Genomic DNA, 13,618 nt, shown 5'->3' on the forward strand with positions numbered 1-13,618 from the left:
TTGCTCAAGGACACTTTGACCAGCAGCCAGGGGACGAGGAACCTTCCGACTCATTCACTGCTGCCCCATCTTATATAGCTCTTATGATTTATATCTACCTCTCTCCCTCTTCTTGGGTTCCTGCTGGGAAATCACCAATATATAACGCAACGACCTCCATGCAAAAGACTCCTGGTCAGCAACCCTCCTGGATACCTACACATTCCCCTCCCATTCAACCAACATTGTTTATTTCAATTAACGCCCAAACGTTCTCCATGGTTTGGTTGTTGTCGCGTGAAATAAACGAAAAACAAAGTGCTTTAAAATGTGCTTTGCATGTGTATCCTTTAGATTATTGACAAACCATTAAGAAACAAAAAGTTCAACAGTGAAAAATTAAATGTATTTTGGTATCCATATGAATTTGCTCTTGCATACAAATTGGCCTATTGCAGAACAGAAAAATAATCACCCATATTAGGCATAACATATGCCAAAATATACTGACAGTGGTTTGCTTTTGGAAGGCAGCATATGATTTTGACTCTCAGGAATGATTATCCACTGACCGTGGTCCTGTACTTCGCCTTCGACTTTTTACCCCTCTACACCACATCTCTTAGCTGAAAACTACCACTCTACAAGCTCACAAGGCATCATCTGTGTCATGGTCACTAATCTCAATTATCTCATCATCCACCAATGCATTATGAGCATCATCTGTGCCATGGTCATTAATCTCACCATCCACCGATGCATCATGGTCATAATATGTGCCATGGACACTAATATCACCATCCACCAATGCATCATGGTCATAATATGTGCCATGGACACCAATATCACCATCCACCAATGCATCATGGGCATAATCTGTGCCATGGTCAGTAATCTCACCATCCACCAATGCATCATGGGCATAATCTTGGCCATGGTCACTAATCCCACACATCTCACCAACCCACATATCCACCAATGCATCATGTTCCCATGCTCCGTGAGCTTGTAGCTCTGCCATTTCCTGCGAATGTTCGTCTGTTATGCCATGCCCATAATTGGGGACGCTAGGGTTCATGTTGTCAAACACGTGGCAGCGCTCGTGATTCTTCAGATAACGCCTGTCACCGAAACACTTGCCACACTCTTTACATTCGAATGGTTTTTCTCCAGTGTGGACACGAAGGTGTTTCCTCAGGGTATCTTTTCGACGGAAATTCTTGCCACACACTTCACAGTGGAAAGGTTTTTCTCTGGTGTGGACTTGCATGTGTTGCTTCAGACTGCCGGGCCGAACGAAACACATGTCACAATATGCACAGAATAAAGGCTTTTCACCAGTGTGGACGGGCAGATGTTCCTTCAGATGATATAAATGGCTAAAACGCTTTTTACACAGTTTACAGTGGAAAGGTAGGCCAGTATGGCAACGCTGGTGTCTCTTCAGACGCTGTGCATTACCGAATCTCTTGCCACACTCTTCACAGCGGAAAAGTTTTAGTCCGGTGTGGAAAGCTTGGTGATTTGTCAGACCATCTAACCTGTTGAAACTCATGTCACACAATTCACAGTTGTGGCGTTTCTTTTCTGTGTGAATCAGATGATCCATCTTTACTTCCTCTGGCTGAGTTAAAGTTTTGGTAAACACTTGATGACTGTAAGGTATTGGTTGGTCCATGTCTTCTTCTTTCTGGTCAGTTGCAGAGCTGATACAAGGATGGTCGCCAGGGACCGGGGTAGATGGAGGGGACTCGTCGCCCAATGTTCCAACAGAAAAGGGAGTAACGAAGTCTACGAAAGCAGTGCTGGTGATTTGCTGACAGACAACTGAGGGGAGCTGTCCATTCCATTGGCAGAGGATGTCCTTGTGGCGCCACTTCACGTGTCTCTGGAGGAAGGCCTCAGATGTGAAGGCAAATAGACACTTAGGATCAGGACAGGAGAAGACCAGAGTCTGTGAAGTTTGGGACGTCACTCCTGATAGCGAGAGAAGACAGAGAGGGAGAGAGAGAGAAGGGGAGAGGCAGGTGAGAATGGTGTCCAGACAACTAGAAACTCCATCATATGTCCAACAAGTCCCCTTTGTAGGTGCACTATGGCTTCCCTGTTAAGCATAATGATTGGAAAAATATTAAAATATGGACTTAAGTCACATAATGACAAGTTTGATATCAAAATTGGAGCACATGCAGCAGGACATTTGGAGTGAAGCATTTACCCCTGGCTTCTCCATAGTCTATTGGCTAAACTATCGGTCGATATGTGCACAAGATATAAGATATAAGATAATAAGGCAGCCTTCATGTATTGAGCGAACAGCTGGGAATGCAAGACGTTTCCAGCTTTGTTCAAACTGTGTTGAACTAGTTTTCAAACTATTGTGTGTACATAGTATATCATTGTGTGTAGTATAAGGTCAAAATGCAGGGAGAAAAGATTATGCTACACTTAAAACAATAATAATCTATATAATAGTAGACAATATTACATACAGTAGTACTATTATGGTAGCAGTTTAATCACTATTAAGCAGTGGTTCTCAACCCATGGCGAACAGGCCTTGAGGATATTGCAAGTGGGCCCCCAAATAATTGGCAAAACACTAAGATCTTAATGATAATAGTATGGGTTAGCGCCCCAGCCTGTGTCTTCCGTGAGGAAGAAGCCCAACAAACCCACGGTGAGGCCTTTAGGAGGGCCATTCAAGCAAGCCGCAAGTGGAGCCTGCAGTACCACCACGGCCCAAGGAACCATCACGCCAGAAGGAAATGTTTAGATCGGGTGGTGCAGCGCTCCACCAGGACGGTGAGACGAAGGAGGAGCCCGGCCAGGAGACAAATCACAGAGCCTAGTCCTCCACATGCCAGAGCCTCCCCGAGTCCCGGCAGAGTAGTTCCGGAGAAGCAGACTGAGTGGCCCTGTCTTTCCCTATAGGACTGACCGTGGGTAGCTACTGGGACGTAAGTCGGGGCTTGATCAACCCCGGCTGGGTCACCTGGGCGAGGGTGTACTGTATGTTGCGAGACCCGAAACACCCTATGACCCCAGGCTACAACACTGATGATACGTCCCAGTTGCATCCATGTGATGTTTTCTTTATATTTATAGATCAATAAAAAAAAGTCATGGTGTTTCTTCTTTAAAACACTGAAAAGTGAGTTTTCAATTGTGAAACCGTTTAATAAAGTATACTATGTTAGTTCCATTGATCCAATGGAACCACTGCCATTAAGTGCAGTAGTACTACTACTTACTACTGTAGCAGTGTAGGATTGCAAAACGGACACTCCTCATCGTCCTCCACTTCCTCACCTGGATGAGGGGAGGAGTCTCTCTCCTGACCAGTCCCGTCTCTCCTCATAAGTTCTGCGGCTGCAGACTTCAGGAGCAGTGTAGGATTGCCAAACAGACACTCCTCATCGTCCTCCTCCACTTCCTCACCTGGATGAGGGGAGGAGTCTCTCCCCTGACTAATCCCGTCTCTCCTCATAAGTTGCCTCTCCTCTTCTCTCCCGTCTCTCCTCATAATTTGCCTCTCCCCTTCTCTCTCCCTCTCCATCTTCTCTCTCGCCATCAGTTCTAGGGCTGCAGACTTCAGACCTAAGATGATGGGGGAGGCAAAGAAAGAGCAACAGAAATTTAGGCAGAGGGAGACAGACAGAAAGGAAAGACAGAAAAGGACAGGCCCAAATATTCCTGTAACCAAAATAATCAATATAAACAAACTGTATTTACTATATGTTAGATTATTGCCTAGTTATGGCGACGGTTGATATGCCATTCCCTGGTTATTTACCATTAGAGTTTGCTTGTGGTGTCAGTGTCTTGGATTGGTTGTACTCCGGCTCAGAATCGCTGCTGGGCTCCGAATCCTGGTCAGAGTCGCTGCTGCTGCCATCTTTTGGGTCCCACCACATGTCAGAACCATCAACACAGTCCTTCTCCTCTTCTTCTTCTTCTTCTTCTTCCTCCTCCTCCTCTTCCTCTTCGCTACTGCATTGCTGCACCAGTGACAAGGGAGCAACCTTAGAGCTGTGTTTGGGAATTACCATCTCTGCCGGCGGTGTTTGGGATGGACCACCGCTGCCAGTTTCATTCACCAGCTGCAAAGTGGAAGCATTGTGTGTTTGTGGGAGTTTTGGAATTACCACCTCTGCCGGCGGTGTTTGAGAAGGACCACCGCTGCCAGTTTCATTCACCAGACGCAAAGTGGAAGCCTTGTGTGTTTGTGGGAGTTTTGAAAGGACCACCACTGCCGGCTTCATTTTAACCAGAAGTGAAGTGGAAACCTTGTTTATTTGTGGGAGTTTGGAAAGGACCACCACTGCCGGCTTCATTTTAGCCAGAAGTGAAGTGGAAGCCTCATCTAAATCCTCATGGATTTCTGACTTCTCCATGAGCCGCTGCGGCTTCGCAGCCGGAAGGGAAGAGGAAGCCTCATCTAAATCCTCAGGGGTTTCCAAGTACTCCATGAGCCACCGTGGCTTCCTTATCTTCCGTCTTGGGGGCTTCTTTTCTAAGAAACGTGGAATAAGACTGTGATACATTTTGTCTAGCTGCCAAAAGGACTTCCATAAAGAGTCTAATGGAGTTTCATTCACAGCACGTGAGCCTTGTTTCCCTTTCGTCTTCACAGCATGGTCAACAGTTGAAACTGCAGCTCCATCAGTGCTGGTCGTAGCCTGTTTGGTTGTCTTGTGATTCTTGCAGTCTTTAAATTGGCGCTTCTTTGCCACTGCCTGGGGTGCCACTTTTGTTCTTTGGTGGAAGTTGCTTGAATGGGTGCTTAAATGTATATCGGGCTCTTTGATGCAGTGGTCAGGGACCCACTCCATGATCTCTTCTAGGGCAGCGCTCTCCACCGTCTCACTCATCAGATTCTTACAGTTGTCTCGCAGAGCCATAAGGTTACAGAACTCAGGGTCAAAGTGCAAGCCCTTCTTCAGGACCTACAGAAAGAGGCAGTAAAACAAAAGATGTGAACATTGTCGACCATTGATTGTTTCACACAAAACAGAGACATTGACACAAACAAACAAAATATATGACACAAAAAAAAGAATACTATTGTATAAGACTTATCCACCTGGAGCAACTCGAAGCGAACTTGGTTGCTGACAAGGCTGTCCTCTGCATGGTACTCCTGGTCAGGCTGTGTGTAGAGCTGGAAGACCATCTTGTAAGCCTCCACAGTGTGCTCCAGGAAGAAGCCCTGCAGAGCACAGGCTCTGCACATCTCCAGGTCATTGGGAAATAGGCCAGCGATGGTCTTGTATATCAGGGACTTGGTGCAGACATCACAGGACTGAAGGGCCATGGTGCACAGCTCCACACAGAACTGGAGGCCATCTTTGCCCAACTACAGTAAATATTGACAAAATGAGAGTTGAAAATGAACACTGAATTCTATTAAAAGTGATATCTAGGCCCCGATCGCTGGCCGGCATGTCCCGATCCCAACAACCTTTGCTGCGTGTCACTCCCTGTCTCTCTCCCCATTTCGTCTCTATCTACTGTACACTATCAATATAGGCAGATAAAGGCAGAAAAGCCACAAACAAAAAGTATTATCTAATGAAAATATTCCACCTTCATTATTGCTAAACTATTGATTTACTGTTGGCATTTTCCCAGTCTGCCTCAGACATTTTAAAATAAAAATTGGGCCATGGGCACCAATTGCTATGAAATAAAAAATAAATAAAAGAGAAAAAAAATAATAAATGAGACATAGAGGATACTACAAACATACATGATACTACACCAGTACTATTCAGTTTCATGATGTTATTAAGTTCAAGAGCAAGTCTTCACAAAAAACGTACATGAAAAAAAAAACGTTATTGTATATCTCACCTCTTCCAGAATGACTCTGATGAACGGGAAGATTGAATTGACATTGGTGGCAGACAGCATCAGCTCATGGCTTTCCTCAAGTAAAACTTGTTTGGAGGTTTGCAACCGCATATGTAGTTTGCTCCATATGAAGACAAGGTCACTGTAGGACAATTTAAGACAATTAAGATGATAAATATTCCCAAAAATAAGGATAGTAAACACCTCATATCACAAACCTATAACAGATTACAAACCTCTAAAATCCACTCGACTACTAAAGTCAGACAGAAATGGGAGAAAGAATCGGGCCTGGAGATATCTGAGGAGGATTGGAATGATATTTGGGAAGGTCAAACAAGGACAACTAACTCAAGGGCTTGGCGGGAATTCGCCTGGAAGAATACTATACGTTACTTTATCACCCCAAAATTGAAAAGCCATTTTCGGGGTTGTCAAGGACAGGGTCAATGTTGGAGGCATTGTGGTAAAGTGATGGCAGATCATTTCCACATTTTTTGGGACTGTCCTTTAATTCAACCCTTTTGGCAAGAGGTCATCAAAGAAATTAGAGACATTTTTGGAATAGAAATTGATTGTTCTTTTGTTACAGCTTATCTGGGGAAAATCCCTGCTGAACTCATGAGCCAGGACTTATATCTGTATAACATCATTTTGGTTGCCTGTAAGAAAGCCATCACCCGGAAATGGCTACAGGCCGCACCACCGACCAAGGAAGACTGGATTACAGTTGTCAATGAGATAGACTCTATGGAGAGTCTGACCTTCTCTCTTAGGCTGAGAGCGGAACAATATGCGAAAAAATGGAAGAAATGGACTTCTTACTGTTTGATGAGAAATGTAATTCATTGACTGATTGTTGTTAAAAAAAAATATATATATATATATATACTGTAATCCATAAATAGGTTAATCTTTGTATTATAACGCCCACCTCAACACAATTTTTTGTATGTTTTTTTTTTTGTTTTGTTTTTACTTTATTTATTTTCATTTCATTTTATTTCTCTGTCTATGTGTCAATCTTATACTTGTTTATTTGACTGTTGAATGTTCTAACTGGAAAACAATAAAAAATAAGTTACAAAAAAAAAGATGATAAATATTCCTATTGTGTACAGTTATATTAGACCATTAAGACCTGGAACTGTGTCACTTTTAGATTTGAGCTAAAAAGCATTATTTTACACTTTGGGCTATTCAAAAATAGCAGATATACAAGCTCATAGCGCGGCACCGAGTGCCGCGCTACGAGCTTGTAGATCTGCTATTTTTGAAAATTTGTGAAAATGTGTGCAAATCTTTGAATATATATATTTTTAAAGCGAACATTTTTAACTCAAATCTTTGCTTCTGGGGGTCCCTGGAACAAAATATTTTGATTGGGGTCCGCGGCCAAATACATATAATTTTGGGGGTCCTTGACATGAAAAAGATTGAGCACCACTGATATAGAAACATACGTTTTTCAGAAAACTGTTGGGATTTAGGAGACATGTAGAATCGGCTTCAGGTCTCAATGGGTTAGACTATGTATGACGCATGTACTAAGATAGACATAAGAAAAGTCAAATTAGTAGCAATATAATTAAAGTCCTCCGAGCACTTCTCAGTCTGGCCACTCAACCAATCATTTATATGCCAAACAGGGATGGCTGCTGAACTGAGACCACTGATCACAATGATGCCATTCAAATGAATATAATTTGGTGTGAATACCGCGGTCATACATGCCGGTGTGACTGGCCCTTGTATCATTTGTGGATTTCTATTGACAGTAAAACCTACCACAAGTGGTCCATGTCTCCTCTTCGGAGCTCCTGGGAGAGGAAGGCTCTGGTGAGGGCCAGTAGTGATTCATCCTTTTCTTCGCTCTCCATATTACAGATGATGTGAAGAGCATCTTTGCCACTAAGATTAGCCACCTGAAAGAAAGGATGAGAAACCAGTGCCATTACATCATTCAAGTCCCATTGAGGGCACACCAGTAGCCAACTGGATAATGTGCAATTGCTCCAGTATTCTAGGTCTCTGGTTCAATTCCTGCTGTGTTGCACATCTTTCTACGCTGTCCTGCAAAGATGCACAAGTGCTTAAAAATACTCTTAACTAGTACTATTCTACAGTTTAAACCATTGGGAGTGTGTTAGTAATAGGGCCAGTTATTTAATAAGTGTGTGATTGACGGTCATTGACACACATGCAAAAAGCCATTGGTCAATTTCCAATCTCTCTATACTATAATTAAAAACATTCCCAAAATGTACAACTTTGACTTTCAAATCAATATCGTTATACAGTCCTCCCTCATACACATCACACGTGCAGTGTACACATCATCTCTATACAACACGGTCACTCACCTCTTTGTTCAGAAGGTCATGCTGGGAGGTTTTGTGAAGCCAGGTGAGGTACACCTGGAGGAAGAAGTGATGTTGCCCTGCCGTGGGATGCTTAGAGCAGCACTTGGCCAGGGCCATGGCCTCGCTGACCCTCTCACAGGTCAACAGGTAGCGTACCCGCAGCTCCAACAACACCGGCAGCTGGGAGCTGATATATCTGTCCACTGTGGAAGAGTCAAACAGGAGGAGAAAGTCTATTTAGTAACGTCATGAAGTCGCTTAAATTATACTGGAATTGGTCTTGATCACATAGTGCGGATACATTGAAAGCTAACACACATCTATGAGACATAACACCACACATGGTGCAGGAATAACAGAACTTCACAGCAAAGGCACAGGAGGTGCCTTGCTGGAGCTGGATCTGGAGCCTTGTAATTACAAGGCTCCAGATTTGATCCCAGCTCTGGTTGTCAGTATTCTATCCCCTTGCGGAATGAGGTAGCTGTCCACGCAGTGCAAACACTGATAAGCAGGATTTGTAAGGAAAACAATTGAACAGTCTCCTCCTCCTCCAAATATAATAAAAAATAAAATTCAAAATTGTCACAGATCGGTCCTGCATTAATAATTTTTAAGCGTTCAGCTCTGGACACAGACCTTCTTGACGGCTAGACTCCTGTAGAGCCAATTTGTAAAAATGTATTGTTTTCACTGTTACAAACCTTCAGTATGAGGTAATGTGGACTGTGTGAGGATGGCCTGCAGAGTGGAGTTCGCCCATGGCCCGTCATCTTGTAAACAATTGCTCACCTGGAGCAAGTGAACATTCTGATGCCTTGCAAGGGACATATGACTTTCCTGAGTGGGGAAAAAGAGAATAAATTGCAGCCTCACACTTAGAAAATCCCTGCTTTCTCCTCTGCTGAAAGACAGCAGGGGAGAAAGGGATGGACTATCATAATGTATAAACGCACCCTTTTACTCTATATCAGGGCTTTTCAGAGACTGCAGGCCTCCATTCACATGAAGCTCAGACAACCGCACCCTCTTATGAGATTACAATTAGAGTGGCATGCGTCATCGTCCTCAATGGGCATCGGCCTTGTGCCACTAAAAATATGAATCCTGTTTCATCTTTATTCTTCACACATGTTTGAAATGCATGCCTCACACTTTGAAAAGCACTGCTATGTGGATAAATATAGTGTAGTGGTGCTGCATTCAAGCTTAAATGCCCTTCAAAGAAATGCATAATTAAGCTACATCAGAAAATGGTTTGAAGCCTCACCTGGAATGTAACAGTGAAGTGTTTCAGGGGATCCTGATTGAAGTCATTCTTGTCAAAGAACAGCAAGAGCTCAAACACACTCCTGTGAGGGAACAGAAATCCTATAAATTAGTTACTCTTTGGGCAAAAAAATTGCATCCCGTTTTCCAACAGTCCTAACAAAGGTCTCCACCAGGGTTACTTACAATGCCAGACTGCTGAGCATGGAGAGCACATCATCACAGCCTGCTGGAAACGAGTAAGATTCTTGATCAAAATAGCAAAGAGCAAGCTCAAGGATCCTGAGTTGAGGCAGTGGAGTCTGCCAGTGACATGTGTACTCCTCCACCAGCTAGAGAGAAGTGGGGGAGAGAAACCTAAAAAATGAATAAGAGTTTGGGGAACAGCTTCCATCTATATCCATTAAACCCATTATAGCAGACCAAGAGGAAGTTGAAGTCAGCATAATTGTGTATTTAGTATTTACATAATGCATGCTAGAGAATGGAGATAACATTAGTGTCATCAAATACCTCAATAATGGAAACTTTGATGACTTTGATGTCTTGTTGCCAGCTTAACAGTAATTAGCACGACTACTAGTTAATATTCACTCGGCAATCAAAAAAGTTAACATTTAATCCACTACATGTTTATTATTATTAATTATTATCAATATTATTATTTATTATCAATGAATGTATATCATTGTTGCCCAGAAACTACTTAATGGTACAAATGCTAAGAGAACCAGCCCAACATTAGCATGGCACAGTGACACATTCAATAATACACTGGTTCTCAAAGTAGGGCCCGATGACCCCCAGGGGTCCTTGAGGGGGTTCCAGGGGGTCCCCAGCTACATTAGATAATATAGCATCAAAATCCTGATCCTGTGAGCTTGTAGATCTGCCATTTAAAAAGATAAATGTTTTTTTTTTACTAAAGTAAAAGTATTAATTCTGCAATGTAGAAATATTCAGTTACAAGTAAAAGTCTGGAATTCTGAATTTACTTCAGTAAAAGTACAAAGGTATTGGTGTCAAAATGTACTTACAGTATCAAAAGCAGAAAGTACTCATTCTGCAGAATGTCCCATTTCAACCGTTTTCAAATGTATAAAATATATAAAAAATCTTTTGAAAATAGCAGATCTACAAGCTCACGATGCATATTTTGAAATGGCCGAGATGTATATAGGGCTAGCCTAGCCCTATATACATCTCGGCCATTTCTGGCTAGCCTAGATCAAGACTATCGTCGTCGATGTATTTTATAGAGTCTGACTTTTACTTTCGTATCTACGAGTCTACGACCCCCACACACGTTTGCCCTGGAATGTCACCAGTAAAGTCCGTATATTTCTCCAAACATGTACAAATGCAAAATATAAGGTTCTTACCCGCTTGCCCCAAATGTTAACTAGGTGTCCGGGGTATCTGTGCAATGTATTAGTCCATATGTTTCAATAAAGAAGTGTTTTAATCCCGTCTGTGGCCGAACGCCATTTGTTTCCCCTCGTTTCTTTCCTGTTTACATTGAAAGTAATTCCGGCTTTAACCGGATGCGCCCCGGCCGTCACTACAGCCCATTGAACTTCCGACAGAATCGGCCACAGACGGGATTAAAAAACACTTCTTTATTGAAGAATTTGGACTAATACATTGCACTAATACCCCGGACACCTAGTTAACATTTGGAGCAAGCGGGTAAGCACCTTCTATTTTGCATTTGAACATGTTTGAAGAAATACGGGCTTTCCTGGTGACAGTCTTTAAGACTCTCGTCGAATACATCTACGATAGTCTCGATCTAAGGCTAATAGGCCTATAGGGCTAAAGTAGTTAAAAAATAATACAAAAACAAAATAAAAAGTGGTGAATGGACATTTCGTAATAATAATACAAAGTAACTAAAGTTTTCAAATAATTGTAGTGGCGTAAAAGTACAATATTTGCCTCTCAGATCAGTGGAGTAGAAGTTAAAGTACTGAAAATTATAAATACTCCAGTAAGTGAAGTAAAAAAAATATCTAACAATTGTGCTCAAGATTCAAGTACAGTACTTGAGTACTAGCCCAATTTAGTACCTCTCCCTCCGCTATGTAGCTCCGAGATGAGGTCCTACGTGGAGCGGTGCCGTATGGTTGAAAAATGTCCGCACATTTTCCACTTTACATGTTTCTTACCCCTTTCTGCACATCGTATCCAAAAAGTAAACGTATTCTGAAATGATCACAGATGTTTGAAATTTTAACTCACCATAAAATACATCCAACGAGTTGAAAAAAAGTGTTTAAATCGCTTCTCTCCTCAGCCGGTTCAATAATATTATGCATTCGAAGATGCAATTCAACATTTGACCAGTAGGGCAATCAGTAATGTTATCTCTATGGGCGCAACTCTTGCGCAATGTCTTAAAAACATGTAACCGGCGGAGGAGAGAGGCGAATAAAGTGCTTTTTTCAACTCGTTGGATAGATTTTATGGTTTGTTAAAATTTCAAACATCTGTGAGCATTTCAGAAAACCTTTACTTTTTGGATACGATGTGCAGAAAGAGGTAAGAAACATGTAAAGTGGAAAATGTGCGGACATTTTTCAACCATACGGCAGAGATAAACATGGAACCTCATCTCGGAGCTATACAGCGGAGGGTGAGGTTCCGATTGGAGCTACTTGAGTACATGTACATAGTTACTTTGCACCACTGAACATAATATGCACAAGAAATATCATATCAGTTGATTCGCACGACATCAGCTAATCAGCAAAAATCAGCTGAAACAAGCTGAAGACTTGTTTGAGGACATTAGTGTTGCCTCAAACTTGCTGTTTAAACTAGAGGCGTTAGCCAACTTATTGATCTGAGGGGGAGGGGAACCTGAAGAGCTGTCCTGCATTCAGTTTTGCCAGATTTTGGGAGAGAAATAAGCGAACAAGTCTATGAAAACAAGCCCAAAAGAAGCGACTTATTAGGCCAAATGAGCACTTTAATCTGTATTTATCAGCCATTTGATCTACAGATCTACATGTACTCCTCCAAATATAATAAGATCTACAAAGCTTGTCCATCTGCTATTTTAAAAAAAAAGAAAATCAGATGGGGGGTCCGTGTGGACAAATACGATACATCATCATTAATTTGGGGGTCTTTGCCATGAAAACGTTTAATAACCACGGGTTTAAACAACATTAGGAAACAAGCCCAAATAAGCAACTGACACTTCAGAAACAAGCCCCAAAAAAACGCAACCCACCAGTATTTACAAGCAACTTAACAGAAAAACAAGCCCAATGTCGCTTATAATAAGCGGACCTGGCAACCCTGACCTGCATGTGTTCTCCTCCACAGGGTTTTAATTCTAACGAATTAAACAAGTGTCTCTGGACTGTCTTACCTTGCGGAATTCAGAGCAGACGGTTTTACCGTCCACCTGCAGCTCGTGACTCGAGCAAGCATTTTTAAATAAACTTTGTAACTGTTCTTCGAAGCCCTTTAAGTCGAGCGCAATGTCTCCCTCCTCCGCCATAGTTACTACTCGTAGACTCGGGATTCAGTGACTTTCTGTTTTGGTTTCATGCACGGCGTTTGTACTTCCTAGTCGTTACAATGACGCCATCTACTGGCCATCTTCATTGTGCGTAGTGCCTACTGTTCACATAAACAGAGCAACTAACTTGAATTCAGGTTCTATGCACAGCAGTCATAATGTGAAGAAATTCACAGGTGTTGTTGCCAATGATACTAATGAAGGCTCTGTTCCATTCTGTTCACACAGAGTCAGGGTGCTGATAGTATGCACGTTGGCTCACTGGAAACACTGACTCTGCTACACACAGCTCTGTTTACACTGTTATTTTATTCATATTCATATTCAATATTTATTTGTACATACATTGTTTTGTTTGGATTCGTTTGTTCCGCTTTTGCTTTGGCAATGTAAACCTATGTTTTCTCATGCCAATAAAGCTCCTTTGAAATTAATTGAAATTGAATTGTAATATCTTCAACAGTGCAAACTAATTAGTTACAGCAGTGGTTCTCAAACTTTTCCTTGTCAAGGACCCCGAAAATGTATATGGCTGTGGACCCATATAACTATGACCCCCATCTGAAAGAGTTTTTGTGCCAGGGACCCCCATACAAGATGTGTACTAGTACACCACAGT

General features: G+C 42.2%; 1 protein-coding gene across 1 annotated transcript; it reads right to left on the minus strand.

The window, feature by feature from the left end:
* Positions 1 to 520: 520 nt before the first annotated feature.
* Positions 521 to 12,981, minus strand: LOC311040458 (uncharacterized protein). The gene is made up of 11 exons (XM_084050761.1): positions 12,847 to 12,981; positions 9,654 to 9,799; positions 9,469 to 9,550; positions 8,903 to 9,038; positions 8,199 to 8,401; positions 7,624 to 7,760; positions 5,836 to 5,977; positions 5,066 to 5,338; positions 3,776 to 4,928; positions 3,292 to 3,579; positions 521 to 1,956 (listed from the first exon to the last, which is right to left on the minus strand). The coding sequence occupies exons 1-11, from the start codon at positions 12,976 to 12,978 to the stop codon at positions 629 to 631; spliced, it is 4,020 nt and encodes a 1,339-aa protein (XP_083906887.1). The 5' UTR covers positions 12,979 to 12,981; the 3' UTR covers positions 521 to 628.
* Between the last annotated feature and the right edge of the window lie 637 nt (positions 12,982 to 13,618).

Source organism: Gymnoscopelus microlampas (assembly GCF_963454915.1).
Source record: "Gymnoscopelus microlampas genome assembly, chromosome: 24".
Classification (NCBI taxonomy): Eukaryota; Metazoa; Chordata; class Actinopteri; order Myctophiformes; family Myctophidae; genus Gymnoscopelus; species Gymnoscopelus microlampas.

Coding starts and splice junctions, on each gene's coding strand:
- LOC311040458 (XM_084050761.1), bottom strand. CDS start 12,978: ATGGCGGAGGAGGGAGACATTGCGCTCGACTTAAAGGGCTTCGAAGAA. Junction 5,339..5,835: donor TCAGAGTCATTCTGGAAGAG/GTGAGATATACA, acceptor TATTTACTGTAG/TTGGGCAAAGATGGCCTCCA. Junction 3,580..3,775: donor ACCACAAGCAAACTCTAATG/GTAAATAACCAG, acceptor CCATCATCTTAG/GTCTGAAGTCTGCAGCCCTA.